At 48.6% G+C, this 12,289-nt stretch overlaps 1 protein-coding gene across 1 annotated transcript in view; it reads right to left on the bottom strand.

Annotated features, from left to right (window-relative positions):
* Positions 1–962: 962 nt before the first annotated feature.
* The window catches only part of LOC104162428 (CUB and sushi domain-containing protein 2-like), a gene marked incomplete at its 5' end in the record, with an annotated part of 281,493 nt that continues 270,166 nt past the window's right edge, over positions 963–12,289 (bottom strand). The window contains 10 exon segments of the mRNA XM_009701143.1: positions 963–1,128; positions 1,709–1,847; positions 2,970–3,057; positions 3,805–3,917; positions 4,506–4,667; positions 5,257–5,322; positions 5,921–6,100; positions 8,018–8,129; positions 9,530–9,603; positions 12,197–12,289. The exon segment at positions 12,197–12,289 is cut by the window's right edge and continues 75 nt beyond it. Of these exon segments, the coding sequence (XP_009699445.1) occupies positions 963–1,128; positions 1,709–1,847; positions 2,970–3,057; positions 3,805–3,917; positions 4,506–4,667; positions 5,257–5,322; positions 5,921–6,100; positions 8,018–8,129; positions 9,530–9,603; positions 12,197–12,289 (1,193 nt within the window).

Raw genomic sequence — 12,289 nt, 5'->3', positions numbered from 1 at the left:
AGTTGGTGGGACCCCACGGACCCCACCGCTCCCTCCAGGAACACATCACCAGGAGCAGGTTGTAAAAGCCTTCCCATCACCTTGCCTCCCAGGTCCTCCACTTCCCCGGGTCTTGACGTTGGGCTGAGACCCACCAACAGGGTGGGAGAGAGGAGCTGGGCCGGAGCAGACCTTTGGTTGGCTTCATTATCCACGGCAGGACGGAGAGGGCAGGTGAGGACAGAGGACAACCCAGCAGTCTCTCAGGAGTTAACACAAAGTCCAACGAGGTGTAGCAGCTTCTCCACAGCCTCAACAAGGTTGGGAGGAGGGAGATGGGGAGGGAATGGATGGAGACTAGTGAGGTGAAACACAATCATCCACTAGACACCGACCCCGGAGGAATCTGGGACAACAGGAAAGGAAGGGCAAGAGAAAAGCAAACAGATTGTTATGATACACAGAACTGCTGAGAAAGCCTGCAATGGCTTTGTTACCTCAAACGAAGAACATTCCAGTCTAGAAGTGCTCTTACAGTCCACAGGGTACTTTTGTTTATGACACTAAGTCACTCCTCTGTGCCTGTGCAGTAAAACGCTTAAACCCCTTGCTTTACCCTCCTCAGATCACTGTGCAAATCACCCTGTCTGGACTCACACAGTGAATGATCCCTCTTAGAGACTCCTTGTTTCCTTCACCTGGTGACTGTTCTCACCACAGAGCTACTTGGACTTGCTCTGCCACGGGTCCCTAAGAGGTCATGCCCCAACCAGCAGTGAGCACCCGAGACCCAGAGATGGGGATGCTGGTTTGGGTCTTGCCCTGGGCAGAGATGATCTCCTGGGCAATCTGAGTCACCCTGGGTGCTCCTTTGAACCACTGCTTTGATACAGCACATACAGAGCGACAAACAGGAGGAGAGCGGTGGCCCTGTCCCACTCTCGCGCTCCCCTCCTGCCCACTCACCGCAGAGGGGACGGGTGCTATACAGCTGTGCACACAGTGCTGACTGTGAACTCCGTCTCGTTGGCCATGATGTCTGTGGGCTGCAGGTTTCGGTCATACATCGGATTTTCAAATGTTGCTCGGACGTTGGTGTTTTCTTTTTCATGGCCTGCTTAGCCATTGAATGGGACTTTTGGTCTTCTCCTGCAGGATGTCAGAGAGAAAATCCGGAGAGGTGACGGCTGCTCCTGCTATAGCCAGCTGAACAGCCCTGACAAGAAGCCAATGGAAAGAAAAAAGCTGCTTTCGAAGAGGGTAAACACCTGGGGATAAGGCGGAAGGGTTCTATAGAAAAATCTTACTAGAGATTCGTGGCACAGGCAGCTCCCTGGGCCTTGCTATAGCCCCAAGTGGGCTCCCTCTGCAGAGCTGCCAGTCTGCATAACGCTTTGCAGTGCAGCAACGTTTCCACAGCAATGCATTGATCGGGAAAAAGAACTAATTTACAACATATGCAAAGCCAGCCTGAATGCTGAAGTACGAAATTTACTTTGCCTTATCCTACTTAACGTTGCCACAAATCTTATTAATGGTCATAAAAGCCCTCAACACTCTCTTCTCCTAACACCCTTGCCCCTCAATGCACGCTTGCTCCATTATTTTTTCACCTTCTGAATTAAATGAGAAACCCGATCTAAGGGGAGTGCTTTTAAGTCAAGCTCACAAATACTTCTGTCAGCCCCCTGATTTTGTTTCACCCACTGGCATCATTCCTGAAACCCACCTGTGTTTGTAGAGATAAAGCACAAACCCTGCAATAATCAGGGCTATGAAAGGCACAAGAATGGCAGCTGCCACAGAACTGCTGTTTGATGCAAAATGGTGTCCTATTGATTCTGGATCATTTTCCATCATGCTGATGTCTGAAACACAGCAGAAGTAAACACATTTCAAAACACGGCTGTGGGAAATGGGGTTTGCTTCAATTACAGGTTACATCATCAATAACAGAACAAGATGGTTAGAAGTGTGGCTGTAAGAGGTAATCAAAAGCTTCTGAGCTGCATGAAGAATGGTTTGGAGATGTAGCCTAGCTTAGACATCATAATTTATTTAGAACTGCAATTAAAGTTAAGCTGCATCTTACCAAAATGCTCAAACCTGGATGCTTAAAGTTAGGCTTTATGGGAGACTCTCAAAGGCTACAATAATGAGCATCTAATTCTCCATAAAGGTGACAAGACTCCAGGGTCAGCTTCCAAAAATCCTAAGACTGAAGAGCTCAAGCCACACTTTAAGAGATATTTAGGAGCTTAGACCTTGGGCCATCTAAGCTCTCAAGTGCCTCTGTGATTTCTGAAAGTAAGACGGAGACACTTTTTGGCGGTAGCAACGGCACTCGGGCTTTTAGGTCAGATAACTGGCAACATGGAGGAAAAAAGTGTCCAGATGCTATTTGTGGCTCCAAATTCTTTCTGTCTTTGAACGCCTCACTTTGTTCCCAAATTAAATATTTTGTTGTGTTGTCCATCTCCCACAAATCCTGCACTGAGGATGGGTTTAGTCTCCCTTGCCAGAATAACCAGTGTTCAATGTATTTAGTATTTAAACACAAGCCAGGGCAGAGCTGCTGCATCCATCCTACAGGGAGGAACTGGAGGGGAGAAAGGAACAAGGTGCAGGGTGGAAGTGCTGCCAGGCGACGGGGACCTCCTCCTCCTCCCCGTGCAGCATGGCACTGCTTGGCCTCAAATGTGAAGAAACAGAAGCTGTTTCAGATGCCACCATCTCGCACCCCCCTGGGGTAGAGAGATTTGGGGACACTTGGCTTCTCTACCCCAGTGGCTGGTTTGGGTTTTGCCAGTTCTCTTATAAACGATGTGCTGGGTTAGGTTAAACCTGATGGTTCAAAACCAGCTATAAAGATCTGTCCCACCAGGGTTGAAAATTAAAGCCAGGGACAGGAAAAATGTTCCCTGTTTGAAAACTACCAAAATCTAGCTTTCAGCAATCAAGGGAAAAAGTAGTAATGGGAGGAAGTTTACCAAGTCTCTGAAGGCCAAACTGCCCGAAGCCTTTACCACGCACAAAGCCCTGGTACACAAACGTGCCGCTTGAAGACTCTGATGAGACCTGCAACGACAGGAGAGCAGAGATCAACAGATTTGTTCAACACTTCCCTAGGATTTTTAGCACCCATCTTATCACAGCCTCTTTCAAGTTCATGCATAGCATTAATTTGATTCAATTCCCCAGAAAATTGTGGTATTTTTAAAGAAGTCTCACTGCCCAACAACTTGTTAAGACTTGTTTTAAACTCACACCTCAAAGGAAGGCAAAAAAAAAAAAAAAAGTTGTTTGCAATAAACTACAGGACACATTGCTGATTCAACAGGGACAGCGAAGGCTCTGGCCTCAACTGGCCATGGGTCAATCAGATGCATGCTGCTTCTAAGCTCCAGGGGACCTCTTCAGGGCATGAGAAGTTACCAGACACAGAAACTGGGGTGAGAAGTTGACTCCATAAGGGAAGATTAGCTCTTCCAGCTTGATATTTAACAGACATAAAATGTTAAAATGGAGTTAATCATGTCGGTTTGTCCTTTAGTGTTACCTGGAAGACTTACAGGTTTAAACCCACAGGGCAATAAAACACCCACACAGCTGCAAGGGAGCACGGAAGAGCCGACTGCCAGGTAATGTTATCTTGGGTGCTGGAAGAACGTTCCCTTCGAGCAAGCAGGTCACTGGAGGACAGCAGCCTCACCTTGCCAGTGAGTGCCTACTCCCTCAGCTTCAGCGAGAGAAAAGCTGGAGCTGTGATAGCAACGGCAGGACCTGTGTGGGTGGACTTTGTGTATGAGATGCCCGTGCACTTACATGTCCATCTAGAGCCCACTTATCATTTTTGAACTTGTTGACAAAGATCTCCACTGGACCCGTTATTTGATAAACCTGGAGAAGCAGGTGCACATCGTCTTTCTTGTAAATGCCTGAAAAATAAGTGACTTTTAATCTCTAGATCACAATGACTCTATTCAAGTGTGAAGTAATTAACTTTCTACCTGAGAGAGCAGAGAAATCACCTCATCATCTTAGAGCAGACAACAATTCCTCCTACCAACTCTATGAGTGGGATGCACTGGGAAACACATAATCCTATGTCCACCCCCCAGGATATTAAAGATATTTTGCACAGGGGAAGAGACTCAACTGTTAATGTTTAGGTTATGTTGCTGGATCAGGAACAACCTGGTGCTCCATGGAAGGCAGGGACAAGGAGCACTCACGGTGTTTAATCTTGTTTATCTTTAACTACAAGCCCACCACTCCAGCAGACAGGGAATGGAAGATGGACTAATGGGCTGAGCTGCCTTTCAGGTAGAGTCAAAGCAAACTCAGGTACATGATTTTGTTTGTCTTGGTCCAACCAAAGACTGGAAGCTTCAAACCTGGGTGCTTCTGTAAAGTTCTATCAGAGCATCAACATCACTCCTAGAGCAGAGCAGGCTGCCCCTTGCTCGGTGATCCCACTTATGACAAGTGTAAACCCCTACAAATGGCCACGTCGTCTCCCTTACCAGACACCTGGAGCTCCACGCCGCTGTGGTCTATCAAAGTGGCATTGACTTTACTGGTGGCAGGGTCAAAGCTGGTGACAGACAGCATCGCAGGCTGCTTTTTCCCCATGTATTCGTAGGAGCCTTTCCAAAGGGAATTCTTTGCAAACACATCAGCAGGCACTAGAAACCACAGCAATTGGGGATGCAGAAAAACAAGAGCACTGCCATTTATTTCCATTTTCCAGAAATCAAAACACAGCAAATTTCTTTCTTTCTTTGAATTCACAAATACTATTTAAATATCTCAAATCCCACCCACTCTTCGTATCATCATCACTGAGTACAAAGCCAAAGAGAGCAGAACAAACAAGCTGATGACTTTAATTTTGTTGTTTTGACAAAAAATGCCACTGAAGTTTTAAAAACAAACCAAGCCCCAAAATAATTTTGTAGGAAAAGCTAACAAAAACCTTTTTCTCTTTTTTTAAAAGGGTGTAATGTCACATCCCAGAGGGCTCGACTCTCCGGCGTGCCCTGGGGAGGGCAGTGGATGCTGGTGCCCAACTCCCTTAAGGCTCCTGTCCGTTCTCCAGTGAAGCAGGAACAGGAGGGGCAGGCGGGCTGCTTTCACCAGCCCAGTAGTTTCCAGATCTGCAAGGAACAGCTGGGTTTCTGGCTGCCCAGGTGAACAGATGGGAGGGGATGGACCCAGTAAGGTCCAGGTCTAGTACCAACGCATCCCACAGAAGAGCGAGCCCCACTACGGTACCTGACACCTTGGCGAGTGGTGGGTCCCGCGCGGTGCCAACCGGCCTTCCACTGGGGCGGACATCAGCTGAAAGAGAGGGGCAAACCACAGCCGGTGAATACTGGGGCGTCCAACACCGTTGAGACACTTCTACCGTGCTGGTGCTAGCGGAGGACAGCCTTCGGCTGGCATCGCTCACACACGGAACGTGGCTGCACGTCCCTGCATGCAAGGGCTTTGGATGGGTTCCTGCCCAGCCCATTTGAAACAGCACAAAGCTTTCATTTGCTGTCCTCCCCTGCCACCTGCTCCAAACCAAAGTGTCCAGAGAGCATTACCATGCTCCACGAGAGCCACACATTTCAAGATTAGACCATTATGTGTTCCTGATCTAAGACTTTGAGGTAGGTAGAAGGTGGGTGAGGTAAAAACAATCTTTGTCTTGTGCAGATACTTCCAGATTCAAACCAGGAGGCAGAAAATCCCCGAGCTGTCTCTGCCCTGGGAGCTGCGCAGGAGCCCGTGAGAGCTGTGGTCTCCACAGGAGCTCAGCCACGCAAACACACGACTGCTGGTGTGCTGTGGAGGTCTGAGAGAATGGCTGACCTCTCTTGGGCTGCAATGCTCCCCTCTGCAGAGGTGTAGGCAAATGCAAAACCAGCATCATGCTGCTCAGAGCTTTTACCGAGGCAAATAGGTGGTTTTCCTGTCCAGCTGCCATCTGCTTTGCAGGTTCGATGCTCAGATCCTCCAGTGAGATAGTACCCGCTCTGACAGGAATAGATCAAGGTGTAGCCCAGAGATGGCAAATCCAGCGCGCCGACGTTGGCGTGGGAGGGGGTCTCCGGCTGCTTACAGTGGTGAGCTGAAAAGCACAAGGAAAACAGAGATGAGAGACACCACCCAGTCGTACACAGAAAGGCAGAAGAGGGGCACCATCACATCACCAGGGACAGAGATCTCTTAGAAGAGCTTTTTTCAGCAAAAGTTTTCTCTGCTCACTGATGGAGACAATGCCGTGCCTGGATTTTTCCCAGTCAGATGAATTAATGAGATTGCTTCCCGTGCTTCACTGGCTAGGATTGCTCTTTCTGGCTAAAGCTCTCAGGGGATCCTTCACTCAGTTCCAGCTTCCAGAGACTGAAAATCAGGCTACGCCATCCCCACCTTTTAAGGGAAAAAAAGTCAAACCCAAATGATGTTAAAGACACCTTCCTCCTTCCTTTGAGCTCTCACCCCAGACCTGTGTCCCAGGTCTATAGGCAGACTGAAAACTGCCTTTACAGGAGGACATCAAGATCTGCTAAGTTAAACCAGCAATTCCAGTGAGTGCATTACAGGTCTGTTCTTGTATAATCTCTCTTCATAGGACCACTGTCCTGCTAATAATTTGCACCCACCTGTCCACAGGATCACACAGTAAGTCCTCAGAAGTGTCCAATAGTCATAAATTCCTATAATTGCTCAATAACTTTCAGGATTTGGCCACAGAAATCGAAGCTGAGCTTGTCCAACTCTCTGTCACCGGAGTGAGCGTGTGCCTGCGCTGCTCTATCAGGTCCTGTTGTAAATGTGTCACCACTTTCCTTGAGAAGTTACGACAAAAATGAATAAATCACAGAGCCAGGAAGCTCCCTTTCACTCACACTGTAAATTTGCCCTTTCTGTAGCTCTCAAACTGCTCATGAATGAAAACAAATCCTTAGCAGCCTTCATGAGGTATTATCTTCATCCTCGTTTTACAGAGGAAGAAATATAAAACCCAGCAAGCTGAAAGACTAACCCAAACTTGCATGGTCTGGGAGCCCCGGCTGCGAGCCCGCAGCCCAGCTCAGAGGCGGCAGTTCAGCACTCATGAGCAGTAACTGCACCCAACTCTGCGCTCCAGACGGAGAAGGCTTTACACAAAACCTAAAGGCAACAACTCAGTAGTCCTTACTGGCACAGGGAAGCCAAAGCCATCTTCTATTTCAGCGCACCTGGTACCAGGAGCAAAACCCCCCATTCAGCCACAGCTGCTGCAGCATCCCTGCAGCCTTCCAATTCGGCAGAGAGAAGGCTGTGAATTTAGGGATGCGCTCCCGCCAGCCAGGCGAGCAGCAGGGAAGGGCAGCTCCTTCCAGAGCAACCATCCCCGCCTCTCCCCTGATGCTACGTGTCAGAGTTTTCAAAGGCGGATGCCCTGGTTCGGCTGCCTGCAGAACGAGCACCTACAGGGTTTGTTAGCAGAAAAATATCTCACCAATAAACCACCTCACAAGGGAGAGGAAAAAGCTTTTTAATACTTATGATACAGAGGCCATGGGAGATATTACCACTTAAATACATTAAATTAAACTCCTTCTAGTGTAGTGGGCAAAAGATGATGGACAGCCTAAAAGAAAGAGCAGCACGTTATTAAAGACGAGGAGAAACACTGCTCTGCCGGAGAGCCCTTCTGGCTAAATGTTAACCTTGGTCCCTGGAGTGCAAGCTCATGTCTCTGCCATCAAACGCAGTTTCAGAAGCACAAAACAAAGTCTCACCTGAAACTACGTCTCTGAGGAAGGAACAACTAAAAAAATCTTCTCTGAAATCAGAAGCGGCTGCTGGTGTAGTTATGTCAGGAAAGAAATGATTGTGTGAACTCCCTTTTCTTCAAGAATATGTTCTCCCAGAGCTCCCCCCAAACTACCACCTCTTCAGAGCCAGTAATTTGCACGGTGAAGCACAGCAACAAACCAAGGCAACAGCACGGTCAAAGGCACCGGTTTCCTTTGACAAAACCTGTCCCAAGACTTACGGACGCAGTCCGGCTGCATGCCACTCCACGTCAGGTTGGGGAGGCAGGTCCTGGTGGTGGAGCCCTGCAGCAGGTAGCCCTTCTGGCACTTGAAAAAGATGATGCTTCCCACCTGTTACAATAGCAGATAAACCATGGAACTTTCTAGTGCAACACGATTCACCCATACTTGTAACACAAAAGTACTTCCATCATTTTCCATCTCCTACACACTGGAGAGGGCAGTCACCTGCTTTCTGCCCTCACCGCCCTGCCAGAGTCTGGTGCTGAGAAAGCTCTCAGAGCCCCTGCAAAGCTCTGGCCTTCACTGTGCAGGGAGTTCCTTCTTTTAGTGATAAAGGCAAGGCTGCTTCATCTTTTAAACATAGCCAAAGCCAGCATCAAACATAGATGCCACTAGAACAGGCTGAAACTTTTGCCAAAAGGGGTATTCAATGTAACGAGCATCAACAAACATCCTGTAGCTATATCATAAATGCCAATTTGGATTACGAATAGCAAAAAGGATCACAAAACCTGAAAAACTACTTCCCAGCGTTTTTGAGTTATGCTTACTTTTTACAGACTACCCACTTTTTTGCGTTTGGTTTCAATCAAACCATTACCGCATAACAGAGCTCACTCCCCGCTTCCGACAGGTTGGCAGTACGACCCTGCGAGCTCCGTTACTGCAACTGGATTTCCTTTAAAACCAGAATAAGCCGGAACAAAATTGTCAAGGAGGGCTTTGAGTACGTTTCCCACTCTCCCTAGCAAGACTGTACCATGAGGGCCACCCTCTCGCTGACCCTGCAGCCGGTTTTTATCACCCAGTCGCTCCTGGACTCAGCTGGCTGCTGCGGTCCCCTGGGTACCGCACCCAAAGGCACCGCTTCCCCGCACCACTCTGCTCCGGCCACCACCTCATCCCCTGCGGGAGCACCTCAGGTGGCTCCACTATGGTGTGTAGCTCTCTGGCAACACTTACAAAAGTCAGACTTACTGTGTCTCAGTATTAATTAAAAACTAGATTTAATTCACTAAAACCCAGGATTAAGATAACTAATTAGCAGCAAAAGCGAAAGATCCACTCTGGCAGTAGCAGCCGCGTGGAATCAGCTATCCTGGCCCCGTCACAGCAGGGAACCGGCACCCGCAGCGACGGCAGTGGAGGCTAGAGATGGAGCACCCCAGGGAATTGCTTCGGTTTTCTCTCTCCTTTCCACTGATTTCGCACCGTGCAGGAGTTGAGATTAAGAAAACCACCTACAGAATTTGGTCTGAAAATTAATGGAAATTAAGTCTCCGATATGAATACTTATTAGACTAGTAACTATTAATTAGCACTGTCATTAATATAATACATAATGCATTGCTAGTTAATCCTGTACAAACGCATTCTGAGGTCTAACGGAGCACGCCAGGATGTCCTGCTCACGGGAGGACACGTTAATCCATGTTAGGACTCGGACACGGACTAACCATAGCGAGTAGCGGGGGAGAGGCGAGGGCACCCCACTGCCGTGACAGTACCTGGTAGCCCTGGGAGTTGTTCTGCATCCCAAAGAGCGGCACGCCGGGGTCCGCGCACGTCGTGAGGCTCGGGTCTTAGAAGAAAAGAGCAGAGAGAGTGTTTTAAAGGAGCGGTTGTGGAAGCCACATCAGAGCTCTGCCTTCCCCTGCTCTCCACACAGAAAGATCCTGCTGTGCCTTTGCAACAAGACAGAAATATTTTGCTACAGAAGGAATACATAGCAACACGGAAAAATACACGGATCTTTTGGTTTCTTAAATCCTTGACTGCTGCAACGCAAGCTAACCAGAGGCACTCTATCACCCAGGAGAAAACGTAAGAACATAAATCTGGTGTCAGGGACAACTCTCTTCCATTGCCCTATTCTATCCAGGATGAGCGGAGCACCCAGCTGGTCAGTGCTGTGCTCTCCGCTTCCACTGGTCACCCCCTGCGCCGAGGGCTGCGGTGACCCTGTCCTCCCCCGGGCCCTGGGTCAGCCCCTTTTTCCTTCTCGGCTTGGCCGTTGCCCGCATGCTCACCTTGGAACCTCGCTATTTCCTAGTGATAGATGGGGGCTGGAAATTGTAATGCATCTCAGATGCATAATCTCTCTTTAAGCCTCATTTGGTCTCAATCTATCAGAAGATGAATACACACAATTCAGCAGGAATACCTGCTGCTGCTCTTCTAGCATCTATCACTTTCTTTTATTTCCCAGCACATAGACGGTAGCAGGGCATCAACGGAATTAAGGCAGAGATGTATCACATTAATATCTGCTCAGTTTGGGATGCTAAGCAAAGGGAAGCTTCAGTCTGAAAGGTAGTGCAGCAGCAGCAGGTTCCCTGCTCCTTGAGACCACAGGATCGAGCTAAGCTGCAATGTTGGGCACAGGGATGCTCCAGTACCTGGCCAGGGGTAGCTACGTTAGCAGGGAGCTGGAGCATCGCAGGATCTCAGTGCAATCGGATGAGAGTCTGCTCTGGATTCTCAGCCTTCTTTCTTCAACTTGCTCAACATTGCTAAGATAAGGACCATACGCCCTGCAGCAAATCCCTCTCTACACTTACTCAAAATACTCTAATTAACAGGATTGTGCAAGACAAAAACTAAACTAAGAAAAGTCTCCACAATCCAACACGGTGGGACAGAGTGGCCTGTCACTATAGTCTGCAGCTATAGGACGATGGAGTACAACTTCTGTATCTAATGGCATGGCTTTTTATTTTTATGCCTTTATTCCTTATGAGCCGACTAATTGGTCTCTTCACACTGAAACATTATGCGCTTCTTGGTGTCATCCCCAGGTCCTGGGATCTGCGGCGAGTAACTAAACAAGGGACACAAAACGTGGTCGATTTGGGGCTGCGGCACGCAAGTTAATTCATTTTCCGTCATTTGGTTCTGCTGAGCTTTTGCCATTTATCACTGATGCAGTTTCCATGGAAGCCCCCAGATAAATCACAGCGTCCAAAACAAACAAATAAAGAGCCCCACCGCTGGATGAGGCAGCAGGTGATGGATGGCAGAGGGTGGAGGGCAGAGCCTCCGTCTCCTGGTTGCATCTGGCGGTGGGGAGGGTGGTTCTGTGGTGCTGGCAATCTAACTTATCTCAAAAATGGGTGAGATGTGAATAAATACCACACTTTGGCTTCAGCTGCTCATGTCAGAAACGGACATTTTGGATTAAGGTTTTGTTAACACGCAAGTCTTCCTTCTCCTGGTTTGTTTTGGGGAAACAAATTCTAAGTACCTTTCCTCAGCAGCACGCACAGCTGCACACCCTGGGTTCAGTCACAGACAGCTCTGGAGGGCTGGGTGCCACATACGTACGACAGGATCCCAAGACAACCATTTGCCAGACAGTGATGCAGCACTTAAAACCAATATTTACAAGAGTAGGCAGGTGCTCCCAGCTGTTTGTATGTGAGAAAGCTCCCGGTGAAATCAACAGGAAACTCGGAGGTTCAGGCGGTCAGTATTTTTACATTACTGTAATTGGTGATACATTTAAGATGTAGCTAGAACGACTGAAAACCGTGGAGAACAGCCTGAGGTGTGTTTCTGCCCCAGATGCCCACATCAGGGGATGATGGTGGTGTTCAGGCAGACAGTTAAGGTAACAGCACACAGCCCGTGCAGTTTATCACCACAGGAGCCCTAGAGTTCAAGAACGCAGCCAGAGTTTTAAAAAGGTGAAGAATACTGTGACTAATTATGGTTATACACTTCCCAGAGGTTTCAAAGGGTTCTGGAAGCCCCAGAAAATGGGCACCTGAAGACTGTGTGGAAATTTCAGCCTGGATCTCAACAGTGCAGCTAGGGAAAGCAATTCGTAGGCTCCCCCGCCATGGTAGGGGGGTTGGAACTAGATGATCTTTAAGGTCCCTTCCAACCAAAGCATTCTATGATTCTGATGTCTGTACACAGCACTTTCATACTTCTAGGAGTTGCTATTCTGCCATTCTGGATATAATTCAAAGGCAGCAGGGAACCTAAGAGCTCTCCCGTGCACCCTTTTAGGCAGAACTCAGTTTTGCTGCAGTTTGTGGGAGCAGAAGAGCTACCTTCCACAGCAGCCCACGGCCGTTCTCTGTGGTCAAACTGCCTTTTCAGTCCCATTGCCGCTAACGATACCGGGCATCTCCACAGAGCAGCGTGGGGCCAGAGGAGTCTCCCCTTACCTATGCAGCTGGGCTGGGTCCCGCTCCACGTCCCATCGGACTGGCAGAACCTCCGGGCTGATCCCACCAGCACCAGCGGGGCTAAGCAGGAGA

Source organism: Cariama cristata, unplaced genomic scaffold (assembly GCF_000690535.1).
Source record: "Cariama cristata isolate BGI_N322 unplaced genomic scaffold, ASM69053v1 scaffold4885, whole genome shotgun sequence".
NCBI classification, from domain to species: domain Eukaryota; kingdom Metazoa; phylum Chordata; class Aves; order Cariamiformes; family Cariamidae; genus Cariama; species Cariama cristata.
The sequence above is the reverse complement of the archived record's forward strand: the minus strand, read 5'-3'. Positions and strand labels throughout refer to the sequence as shown.